The sequence below is a fragment of the Lingula anatina genome, chromosome 10, assembly GCF_051362555.1.
Source record: "Lingula anatina isolate TDL-2025a chromosome 10, LinAna3.0, whole genome shotgun sequence".
Lineage (NCBI taxonomy): Eukaryota > Metazoa > Brachiopoda > Lingulata > Lingulida > Lingulidae > Lingula > Lingula anatina.
Window position 1 is genome coordinate 3,002,290 of NC_141776.1, and position 12,634 is coordinate 3,014,923.

At 37.8% G+C, this 12,634-nt stretch overlaps 2 protein-coding genes across 2 annotated transcripts; both read left to right on the top strand.

Moving 5' to 3' along the window:
- Positions 1–52: 52 nt before the first annotated feature.
- Positions 53–3,623, top strand: LOC106174430 (uncharacterized). Its single transcript, XM_013555992.3, has 7 exons — positions 53–414; positions 953–1,011; positions 1,281–1,361; positions 1,861–1,937; positions 2,160–2,243; positions 2,512–2,573; positions 2,971–3,623. The coding sequence occupies exons 1-7, from the start codon at positions 224–226 to the stop codon at positions 3,386–3,388; spliced, it is 972 nt and encodes a 323-aa protein (XP_013411446.3). The 5' UTR covers positions 53–223; the 3' UTR covers positions 3,389–3,623.
- Positions 3,624–4,771: 1,148 nt separating this feature from the next.
- Positions 4,772–12,619, top strand: LOC106174426 (neuronal acetylcholine receptor subunit alpha-10-like). The gene is made up of 7 exons (XM_086997247.1): positions 4,772–5,923; positions 7,687–7,838; positions 8,397–8,441; positions 8,902–9,011; positions 9,320–9,509; positions 10,217–10,574; positions 10,919–12,619. Exons 1-7 carry the CDS (start codon positions 5,830–5,832, stop codon positions 11,533–11,535), a joined length of 1,566 nt encoding a protein of 521 aa, XP_086853373.1. The 5' UTR covers positions 4,772–5,829; the 3' UTR covers positions 11,536–12,619.
- The last annotated feature ends 15 nt before the right edge of the window (positions 12,620–12,634 follow it).

Below are 12,634 nucleotides of genomic sequence, written 5' to 3' on the forward strand. Positions count from 1 at the left end.
TTGTAAACATTAGATCTTACTCCCCGGTAAAGCCTCGTTTACAGAAAAACCTAAACACGTACAAACAAATGTAAATAAATATCTACATTGAGTTTCCACTTCAGTTTTCAGAGTTACATGCTAACCACAGTAAATTGTGCAAACCGGCAAACAGAACAGGAAACTCTTCAATTTGGCATCCAGAAGGCGTTTTATTATAAAGAAATAACTGTTTTAATTCACAATGAGCAAGACTTTCACAAATAGGGCGTCCACTACCGGTACTCGCCCCACAAATCCAGCAGCGAGGGGAAGGGGGAGGGGGAGGGGGGTTGGAAGAGGTCAAATGCCACCAAAAAATCCCAGAGAACCGAAACCGAAAATGGACGAACAACAAGAACAGCAACCGCAGGATCTGGAACAAAGAGTTGAACAGTGAGTTACAGATAGGGTTAATTTTTCAATAATAAAACATGATAAATATATACTAAGCAGTAATGACTCTGTTTTCAATTGGTTTTGATACCTTTGTAAAAGTTCCAAAGTATTGAACAATTAACTTTCTCGTTGTTAAACTGGATAAACGTAAATATAAAGAAATGCACACTGTCCAAAGGTCATACAGTATGTCCATGTCTAAATATCCTGTACAATTACTTACATTTTTCAATAAAGACCTAAAATTGATAAAACTTCTCAAATGATAGTGCATGATGTTTAAGTATTTTCTACTGAAATGTCAGGAGGACTATTAGTACTACATGTAGTACGTACAAGTATAGCTGTCTGGATTGGGTCATGCATTGTTATTCCCCTAATATTAATTGTAACTTCTGTACATCATTACTCCCCCAAAGTTATGATATTCCCAATATAAACGCTTTTCTACATGGTCACCCTCCGCACTGATAATATTCTACCGGTACTCCTCTACTTCTGCTGCACCCTTTCTGTTATACTTCTCTCATTACAGTCGCGGTGGTTACTCCGTGATATCTCCTAATGAGAAGAAGAGACAGGAAGTAACAAACCGTAAGTTCTGTGTCTGTGGTACTGGTACATGTTTTTTGTAAGTTTTTTAATGTACTTGGCTGCCACGTGGTCCAAGTGGTCCTTTTGCACATGTCAAAGTCATTTTTATATATGCAGATTTAACCATGCATGCTGTCACTCCAAATACAAACAAAAACCGACTGAAACCTAAATCATGGAACACCAAATAAATTATTTCTCTTTGTGTAAGAGTTAAGATACTTGCAGTGCATTGTAAATCAGTATTCTATGACTTTTTTTATTGATAGAGGCTGCCAAGGAAACAGAAGCTTATGAGAAGCACAAACAACAGTCAAAACCAACTTATGTGTCTTATGTTGGAACAGTAGGTAAGGGGGAATCCATTTCAGTCACAGTCTCCCTCTGCTATATTAATGACCAGTAAGAGCCTAAAGATTAAGAGGTGTACTTGTCAAAAAAATGAGAGATTTTTTACCTTGTCTTACCTCAACTTGGCCTATGGATGCAAGGTGGTCTCATTAGTCTCCCAAATGCTCTCTCTTTGTCTGTCATTTATCATCTATTGCTTTGAGGTTTGTGAGTGTATGGAAACGATCAAAACAACTGCAACTTCCAGTTGCAATTTATTACTTTGTGTTCACTGAAAAAGAGTTGTGAAAGGGTCACAATACTTGGTAAATTTTATTTGTATTTTTCCATTTTCTATAGATTTTTAACTCCAGGCTAGTTCTTTTAAATCTACGCTAGTTAGTATGATAATGATATAATTGTATAACAATAGTTTTACAGAACAAATTTTCAGAATACCTTAAAGCCAGTAGTTCAGAATCACTTAATTATTTTATATTTAATATCATATTATTCTAGGAGGGGGTTCAGTAAGTGAAGATGAGGTTAGAAAGAAAGCACAAACACAACAACGTCAGGCAAAGTATAACCGTTTGGTAAGAGCAAATGTTTGATTATAATGCTTAATGTCAATTGAAACAAAGTTTTTTTTTAAAACAGATTGTGGAAATAATGGGATTAAAATAAATGAAAAATGACTGTGAAATGAGATAAATGATGTGAAACTAATTATTTGCCTTAACATGTGGAAATTTAAACCCAAAGATCATGTTTATACAAAATAATTGGAAAACTTTTGTTTAATGAAAATCACGTAGCAAAAGAGTCAGCAATGGAGAGATGAGAAAAGACAGAGAGAAGAAGCTGAGTTTGAAAAGAAGAAAACTGAACAGAGGAGGAAGGTGAGTCACAACCAGTCACAATTCAGTTATAAGCCATTTGCTCAACTAAAGCAATACTGTGTTTTCACTGCATGTTTGAAATGTTTGTTAAACTACCACTGACATCATTGCATAGTGTTACTTTGAAAAATGAACTGGTTTACATAAGTCATGCTTGTGTCGGTGAAATTTACCTTTACCTTTACACGTACAAGTGTTATTTCAGGATATCAGTCCATAATACCGACCTTAACCTCTTTTTGACATTGATTATTGTTATTATTTTTAGGCTGAGGAGAAGGAGAGGAAAGATGCTGAGAGGGGAAAGGGGCTGAGAGAGGAACATAGAAGGTGAGGGGATCTTTACAACATTGATTAGGTTACTGATTCATTATAACATGGGCTAGCTAGGTTACTGATTGGTAGACACTGCAAAGTATCAGGACAAAATCAGTAGATGTTATGTTATTATATGTAATACTAGAGCAGTTATGGAGGGTTGATCATTGACCGTAGATGTGTAAACTGTCAAGTATCACAAAAATTGTTAATTTTTTTTTACAAGAAATAGAAAATTTTTTTGTTGCTGAAAATGTTTTTAAGATAGTGACAGCAAAAGAAAAATAATGAAAAAGGAACTGAAAATCCAATTTTTATAGTTTATGCATCCAAGAAGGATATTTTATGCCAGAACTATATCGAAATTGCTAAATCTATATATATATATTTTCATTATTTTTAATTTTAGACATAATTTAGCATTTTTTGAGAAGAAATTTGAGGCTCAGCAACAAACTCAGCAGCAAGAACCACAGAGAGAAAAACTGCAGCAAAAGGCACCACTAGAAACTCGACCAAAGTCAAAACCCAAAAGTTCAATAAAATCAGTCACTGAATCTTTAAATGCTGCAACCTTACATTCATCCCCTCATGCACACCATGGCAGTGGCAATAATGATACTGTGGCTCCATCTATTGAGGAAAACTTGTACCATGAAGAAGACTATGAAGATGAGGCTGCTGGTTATTATGATGACTGTCATGAAGAAAGCTGTGAACTTGACCAACTATGGGCTCTGTTTCCTAATCATGAAAGGAGCTATCTTGAAGAACTTCTGGAAGACACTGGGTCTATTGAAGCTGTGGCAGCCATCTTGGCAGGATGATTGGATTGGGATGGATTTTTTTTGTGTCTTTTTTATCTTTTCATAATACAAAGACATTTCCAGAAAAGACTGTGCTGTTATAATAATTATTTTTTAAATTGTTTCTTTTTGTTTTAAGTAAAACGTTGCATACATCTTCTATACATATTATATATTGACTGTGATATTTATTTTTTTATTTTTTGTTTTTTGGTTTTTTTGCAAATATCATGAATAAAAGGTGGATGGAATAATATTGCACATCTTTGAGAAGAATTAATTATTTAATAACATTAAAAGATATAATTAATGTGCCATTGTAAGCGTTAATACTGTCTGTCCAGAATTTTCCTCCTGTATTAGACTGCATGATCTAAGACCGTGAAAATCTAAAATGGAGCATAACATGGGACAGAAAGCGGTCTTCAGACTTGTCATATTAACCCCTAAACATTTCAGCCATTGTTTTTATAAAGTTGTCAATTCATGGATGTCTTTGCCTCTGTTAAAAATCAAAATGTGTATCCAGTGCTTGGCATTTTTGATGCACCCCCCCCCCCCCCATGGCACCACCTATAATACAAGTGTTATTGCTAGAGTCATTATGGCATTATCACCAGCAGCGTGCAGCTATCAGGGCCGTAGCCTCCGGGGGGGGGGGGGGGGGGGGGGGGGGGGGGCAGCTGGGATTTGAGGTGCAAAAAAATAATTGCAAAGGTAAAAAAAAATAATTGCAAAGTTGGTATCAATTCAGTGAGAAAATGCACTCATGGCCACTAGACAATCATTCAACAATCTTTTTACAAAGGTGTACCGTTTTTAGCCAACTCAGTTAATGCCAAAAAGCTGTGACTGTAAATGACTGTACTTATGGCAAAATGAACCCACAATTTCTGACTTCTGATTGAGAAATAAATAACAATGAAAATGCACCAGAATGCAGTATTATACATACAGCTTTTAAAATTTTTCCACACCCTTCCCCTCAGGGGCTTCCCCCCTCGTGTCCGCTTACTGCCCCCCCCCCCCCCCCCCCCTGGCATTTTGCTCAGCCTACGGCCCTGGCTAATGGCTACTTTTTCCTGGTAAAGTCGTGTCCGGAATTCCTTATAAGAACCAGTAGTTTGTCCCTACCCCTCGCTCGACCCCCCTGTATAAGTCGCGTCTATATAATCCCGTATTTATTAAGAACCAGTAACTTGCCCACACACCTGTGAAAACGCTTCCATAAATTAATTTTGAGAACCCGTAGCTTACCCCCCCCCCCCCCCCCCCAGGGTAATTGTGTCTGTGATTATTCCTAAAAAAAAAAGCTTCAATGCGGGTTTTTTCATTATGTGATATCCACATTACGGCCTCTTCCCCCCCCCCCCCCCCCCCCCCCCCCCCATTCCCTCCCCCAGTTTCAAAGATACACGGAAACTGATATAATCAAGATGACTTGCAATTTGGAGGTACAAAAGTGAAATATCCGGCTAACATTAATATTGGATTTGGAACTTGCAGTAGCACTTTCCCATAATGCTACGTACTTTTCCTACAGGCGCTTCTAGTGTTTTGAAAAGCATAACGGTAGCCTGCGGGTTTTCTCTATTTTAACGATGGTGAATTAGCTGTGTTGCCCGTAGAAAGACTGCTATAAAACCACAACCGGAGGGGAGACCTCATTTATTGACAGACTTTTTCAGGGGATAAGGCAATCAATACTTTCTCTGCTTCTTGCTGTTTCTTGTCAGAAAATGGCAGGCGCTTCTTCCCACGCGCGTCCATAGAAAACATCGACTTTTGGAACATCGGCGTTTGCTAAGAAGGAATTTTAAGAGTTCATCTTTAATGTGCTGTGACCTTAAGTGTATATTAAGAAAAGGTGATCGACAGGACAGTTGCCTAGAAAAATCCTTGCGTCGGCTTAAGGGGGTAGTTGACCGTAAGAAGACGGACTTAATTTAGTATATATCGGATTCAGCATCAGAAACTAAAAGTAAAATTTCCATCGGGATTGTTTTTTGGCTCAACGGTGAATTCGCAGATTTTATTTTACTAGGAATGAAGGATTACAAAACACTTTTGGCAATTGAACGATGAAGGAAAAGGGACTGAGATGAACGTTGATGGTCTGAATCCTCGTTTACGCTTCAAAGAGGCGCCAAAAAGATGTAATACTGGAATGATTCTCTCGGTGAAGCAGAAAAGGGATTTACTTTCCGGTTTACTGTCAATGATTAATTATTACGCTATAGGGATATACGAACCTGAAAAATGACCGAACTTATGTAAAAGAAAACAAATTTACGATAAGGATCGGCAACAGTTCGTTAAGCTTTTTCAGAACTTGCAATATCCGCTGAGAAGTGAAAAAAAAAAACGCAATTCAGAAAGGTACAGAAGGACATTTTTCCGGTAGCTTTTTGGATAAAGGCCACTTTTTTTGTTCTGGACGTTACAAGAGACTAAAAATTGTCATGGAGTCCTCGGTTCCACCTTTCTTCTGGGTTGTTCTGTCCTGTTGTTTGCTGCAGTTTGGAGGAGCGTCTGGAGACGTGTCGAATTCTGAAGGTAAGAAAACAAACAAACAAACAAATAAATAAATGTCATTAAAAGGGTTTGAGACAGAGGACTTATTTATCTTAGATTTTCTTTAATTTCACCTGATGTATTAATCTATTAATTTGCTGGCCCACTGTGAGTGGTCTAGATCCCTTTAGCGGTTTGCCCTTTCAAGAATCTTGATATTCCAATACTAGAATATAATAGTATAATTATAAAACCATTCTTTGTTATTTATGGATGTATAATAAATTCACAATTTATCGTGGGTTAATATTGCGGAAAAGCGACATTTCTCCAACTGTATATTGAGCGGCAATGTCATTAATTGGGAATACATGTTTTGCGTGACAATGAAGAGAAAGATGAAATATAAAGATGGAGATGTAAAATAAGTCGATTGTAGGAACCCTTTTCAATGGTACACTATAGATCTTTGCTGTACAGTTAGACATATTGATAATCCTGTTAGGCAAAAAGATTCACAAGTTTCACTATGGAAAACAAACCAATGTTTTAATCACACTTTTTTAGGGCAAGTATTTTTATTTTTTATCTTTTTTTTATTTTTCTGTATATGTTACATTGATTTGTTGTTTGTAGTTCAAATATTTTCAAAGGAAAATAGTTTTAAAGTGGTATACAGTTACTACAGGCGACAAATGCACCCAGAAAAACCAAGGCAATTCGCGGTGGGAATAAATGACAAAAATATTGATCATTTTCAATGGGGAAGCATGTGGAGGTAATGGCGAATAAATGAAAAACTGTTCTGTTAATTGCTTTGTGGGGCAGGGGAAATCTCTAATTTAACTTATTTGACAGATGCACCAGGTGGTGTCGTTCACTTTTATAGATTTTTATTCTCTTAAGTTTCACAAGTCAGTTTTTTCTTTTGCTCAGCATTGTTAAATTATAAATGCATCAAATGCGAAGGAGGTGGGTGGGTGGCGAGCGATGTAAATAGTTAATTAAAGAAAAAAGAAGAGAGAAAGGTATCCCACACGAAGATTAAAGTTTTTATTCCTCCGAGAGGGGGTGGGGGTGGGAGGGGGGGCGCCTATGTTTAACCCCTTCCTGTGCCTTAATTTTGAAAACGCTCTCCCGGAACAGTGGGGTCTATTATATAGTCACTGTATTGACCGAAACTGCTTATGTCATTCTTGATTTGTTAACCTATTTGTTCAGATGGTCTAATTGAATTAATTAAGCAGGCTAGAGATCGAACGCTGTCCTGTATTTGTGGGACAGAAAGCGGGTATCTGACTATTACAAAGAGGTGGCTGGAAGGCATAAGTGACTCAACGTGTATGATTTTCCCACTGGTCATGTGGCAGATGATGAGCCGCCAACCGAAACATTGAATCTTATTTTTTCGATGTATCAATGTTTCGCTGTTAGATCAGGGGTGTTGGGTCTCTCTCTCTCTCTCTCTCTCTGTGTTTGGGGGGGGGGGGGGGGGGGGCAACACCCCATTAATACCCGAAAAAACGTGTATTTGACTATCACGAGACCTTACTCTTTTAGTCTTAATTAATTCAATGATAAAAAGACAGAAAATTATATCACTTTGAAATCACACAATTCTGAGAGCACACATTTGACGATAGACTCGATATACCAGTAACTACATGTAAGTGTAATAAGAACGATGCCAACGTTTTCCTATGTGTATTAAAATACAGTGTTTTATTTTTATCCTGTTTAATGAACATGTATAATTATCATCACAAATTCTAGATATACAATGGCAAGTATTTCTGTATTTTCAGTTCATAACCGACGTGAGGTTCGTGAGAGTTACGAGGAAAAGTTGATCACGGATCTGTTTGCTGATTATGACAGCCGGTCGCGTCCCCGTCTTAACTCCACAGAAAGCGTGCAAGTCAGAGTGAAGTTTGTGCTAGTGCAGCTCAATAATCTGGTAAATGTGATGCACACAGGTTCAACGCGCTAGCGTGCACACACACGCACATAAACACGTGAAGAACATTAGTCGAATTGAAAGCTATGCAGCTGTAACAGGTGGGGCACGTTACACACGCGCTCTCATACACACACGCACACACACACACACACAGTACTTCTTATATAGGGATTCCTATACCTTACAAACACACATGTTAAAACGTAGTCTGACATATTAATGAAATGTCGTTTATATATTAATATTATTTTGGCGTACAACTCATAAAAGTTTCCATAGTTTTCTCATTATTCTTATAATCTCTCACTCTCTCTCTCTCTCTCTCTCTCTCTCTCTCTCTCTCTCTCTCTGCGTGTTTGATTTATCCTTCTTTATCGATTCCCATATTATAAAACTACAGAATCCTTTATGTACCTGTAAGCAAAACTTATTAACCACAATACACATCGGCATATAATCTACACATGGTTTGCTGTAAAGTCTACACTATGTTATCTTTTATTCGATTTCCTTGCAATAGATAGCACGGAGTATAATTGATGTTTTTGCGTTTAGGACGAGAAGGTTCAAATTTTAGCAACATCCGGATGGATGGAGGTGGTACGTATCTTTTTATTTCATTGATATATGCCTTTAGTGGGAAATTCCCTCTGATGTCTTTATTTGAAGAAATATGGAAAGGCCTTTGTTAACCACTTTCCGATGAAAGCCATTATTGCGTGATTGCAAAAGGTTTTCAAAATTCATAGGAAACCGCTCACAGGCGCATGAAAGAGTACCTTTATCACAGCTGACTTTGTATCCATGAATAGGTACAATGTAATATCACAGTAAAGTGCCACGTCAACGACGGACACATTTTCTGTAATATTTGCATAACTGATCTGTATCACTTTTTAATTGCTGTGGATTTCTGTCTATATTGGAGGTTACTATAGCATAAAGCGAAGCAGATGAGGGAAGTCAGAGACATGCAAATACTCCACAGAAAGTGAGTATCGATCACTCACGTGACTCAGACGTTCCTTTTTTAAATTTAATAAATTTTTGTACACTTTAGGAGTGGCAGGACGAACGGCTGACGTGGGATCCCAAGCACTATGGTGGTCTGCGGTCAGTGGTGGTCTCCTCCCAGATGCTATGGCTGCCAGACATCGCCCTGCAGAACAGGTGGGTTACTGGAGAGAGTGTCACAATCTGTCTTTGGCTTTTTTATTTGGCTTTTTCGTGATTTTTCTCATTTTTTCGGAAAACTGAGACCTTTGAGGTTCGTAGGCAGGGGAGGTTCGGTTCGGGGGTTCGAATCGAAAGAATCTCCCCTTTGACCGGAAAAGGTCCGCTTTGAAACAAATTGTTCTCGGTATAATTTCATTTTTCAAGTTTGGAACTAATTAAGGAGAAAAACGGGCCACTTTTTCAGAAAAAAATCCATGTTTAAAATTGATGGCGAAAGGCCAATCTTTTTTTATTTCTTTCAGCGCGTCCGAGATCTACCATTCATCTTTCCAAGACGCCAAGTTTCGCATCACGGTCGGGAATACAGGCCACGTGTTATGGCTTCCTGGCGGGAAATTCTTCACCAACTGCGAGCTAGATATTCAATATTTCCCCTTTGACGACCAGACTTGCAAGCTGCACTTCACTAACTGGGCATACACTGGACTACAGGTTAAAAGAATGAATGAAATATTTTACATTGATACCTACCTTTAAAGATGCATACAAAGTCAATTTTTTGTCACAAAAACCAACCAAATGCCAGCATATAGTTTCAAGTAGTATAACTAAAAGAATTACCAAAAGGCATTGTTTAATTTTACCCAAAAATGATGTTTGAACGGATTTTTCTGCTGGCATTCTAAGCTGTATGTCAATGGGGCAGGAAAGTAGGTCACGAAAGTAGGTTAAATTTACAACTAAAAATTTAAAGAAAGGAGCAGTCTAAAGGTCTTTTATGGCTGATCAAGTGATCTGTTCAGTTTATCCCTTGGCATGTCGAATTTATTTGAGTCATATAAGAATCTAGTAGAAGTGGTTTACATGTGTTACTGGGAATTCACGCTCCACCGATGCTCGGTTCGTATGTACCTTTAAATTAACGCCGCTATTTTGATGGTTTATTTTCAAGGCCCAATTTAAAAAGGCCATTTCTAGATCTTACGCTTGCTTTTGCATAGACTTTCGTGAGGTATTTTAAAGATTAAATTATGATTCTATAGTTATCTGGCTTTTTGCTTCACTCAACAGTTTATCCTGAAAAAAGCACATTATACAACCAATCATTTTATTTTTACCAATAATGAATATACGTCCTTCTTAGGCGTAAGAAATATCCATAGAAACATTTAAATCATAATTCAACATTCACATTTCAGGTGAATCTCCTCAACGCCTCGTCCAAAATCCCCCTGGAAAATTACAAACTGAACGGCGAGTGGGACATCGTCGCCACCAAGGCGTCCCGCGAGGACGTGTACTTCTACTGTTGTCCCGAGGTCCCCTATCCCAGTGTCTACTTCACCATTTTCATGCGCCGGAAGTTTCTGTATCACCTGACGAATATCGTCACGCCCTGTTTGATGTTGTCTATTCTGGTGGCTGTGGTGTTCTATTTGCCCCCTGATGACGGAGAGAAGATAGCACTGGGGATTACTGTCTTGCTGTCTTTCTCTGTTTTCTTGTTACTGATTGCGGAGAGCATGCCCAGGATTTCTGAATCGGTGCCGATTATTAGTAAGTTAAATAAGTTTTTAAAAGAGATTTTCAAGAACGCCAAATTTAGTTTTTCTTTTTCTGATTTTATTTCATGTATGAGTCTCAAGCTCACATGAGTACAAATAGGGGTCGTGAAAATTTCCAGTCAAATATATATTTAAATAATGCCTTAGGAACTCTCATTTTCTCTGTTTGAATTCAAATATGTAGATTGAAAATAATTTTATAATGATATCGAAAAAAAATTAATAATACAAAAAAAAAAAAAAAAAAAATTGTAATGTCCCAACGTTTGTCTCATCAAAGGACGTGCATCTCAAAATATATCTTTTAATTTATATTTTTACAATATTTGCTTTCAGGTATTTATTTGTCCATTTTCATCGGCCTGACCACAGTGTCTATCTTCTGGACTGTTCTAGTTCTTAACGTCCACCACCGGACCATCATCACCCCTGTCCCAAAGTGGCTGCGCCTCCTCCTCTTTGAATGCCTGGCGCGCATGCTCTGCATGCATCACGTGGTGCCAAAAGCAGACGATCAGAAAAACGGCGCCAAAAGAGACTCGAAATATTCAGAAATGGGCGAAGATGGAGAAAACTCGCATTTGATGACGCCCTTGGATCATGTCGGCGCTCGACTGAGTAGTCAAAGAATAAGTACAGGGTCGAATGGAATTGAAGGACCAATACGCTGCGCCCTGCATGCGCCATCGTTTAGTGTTCAAAAGTCCAAATCCCCTTACGTCGAGCGATCCTACTTCACCAGAATGTTGGAGGAGGTCGTGGATCACCTTCGCTTAATGAGTAAAAACCGCAGAGAGGAAGAGGAAGAGGAATGGCAGAGATCAGAATGGCGGGCAGCCGCCTGTATAATTGACAGGTTTTTCTTTTTGCTGTCCATGGCGATCATTTTGGTGTCGTCTGTAGCTGTCCTTTTGTTCATTCCGCTGAATAAGCCTGATCTCAAGGTGACCTGAGACAATCACTGAATAATTGAATAATTCTTGTAGAGCTACATGTACCCAACTGTTAGAATTGGAAGTCTTCTGATCTGAACACAAGAGATTATTACTAAAACCAAATGAAACAAAAAACATGGAATAATTTTGAATGTCGGAACTGATCCACTGACCATTTTCCCATAAGAAATCGTCGTTTACCCCGGGAAATCCGTTTAATGGCACTTTTTACCGCCAAATTGAACTGTAGTCATCCCTCATCCGACACGTGCACGACAGTAATTAAATAGTAGAAAATCAAAGTCACGAACTTATTATATGCAAAATACGGATCAAGTATTGCACATCGCTTTTTAAAATGATGGAAGGATTTATTGTCAACAGAAAAAAATGTTTTGTTAAATGGATTGCTTGCAATATCTTGCATGAATGAATTAGGGGGCATATTGGCAGTTGGTAGAATTGATTGCATAAAATATGCCTTAGTGGCTTCAATGTCTTTTTTCTTCCTTTATGGATAGAGTACGGGGGGCGGAATCCATGATTTTGTTTTGGGAATAGGAAATGGAACATCCCGCCTCGCCCCGCCTATGCTTGCCATTTCATTCACTCACAGCTCAAGAGATTCGACGTTTTTATTGCCATTATATGGCTCTTGGTGTTTATGTTAGTTTAAATTGGTTTAAGAGTTGAAACTGCGTTTAACGCACATATTAATCGTTTGAGTAGATGGAAAAGTAAGTATGAGATCATCGTATTTCTGTTTATATAATTTGCCGTGAATGAAATAACGTGAATTTAAATAAAATAAAGATTTTTTTGAAAGATTGAGATCAATTTTGTACTTAAAACATGAGTCTCTTCAATGGGCATGTTGTGGCTGTTTGTAAATTAGCCCCACCTTCCATACAAATCGTAACTTAACGTCAAAATTTGCAAGAAATTTGTGTTTTTCTTATTAGATGTATTGGAGCTAGAACGTCAAATACTTGTATTTATGGAACATAAGAATGTTAGGCATAATTTGTGTCTGTTAGACTACGTCATGCGGTATATTTTATCATTATCTCTTTTCAATCTTAATAAATTGTTACAATCTAAACGGTGAACAACGTGT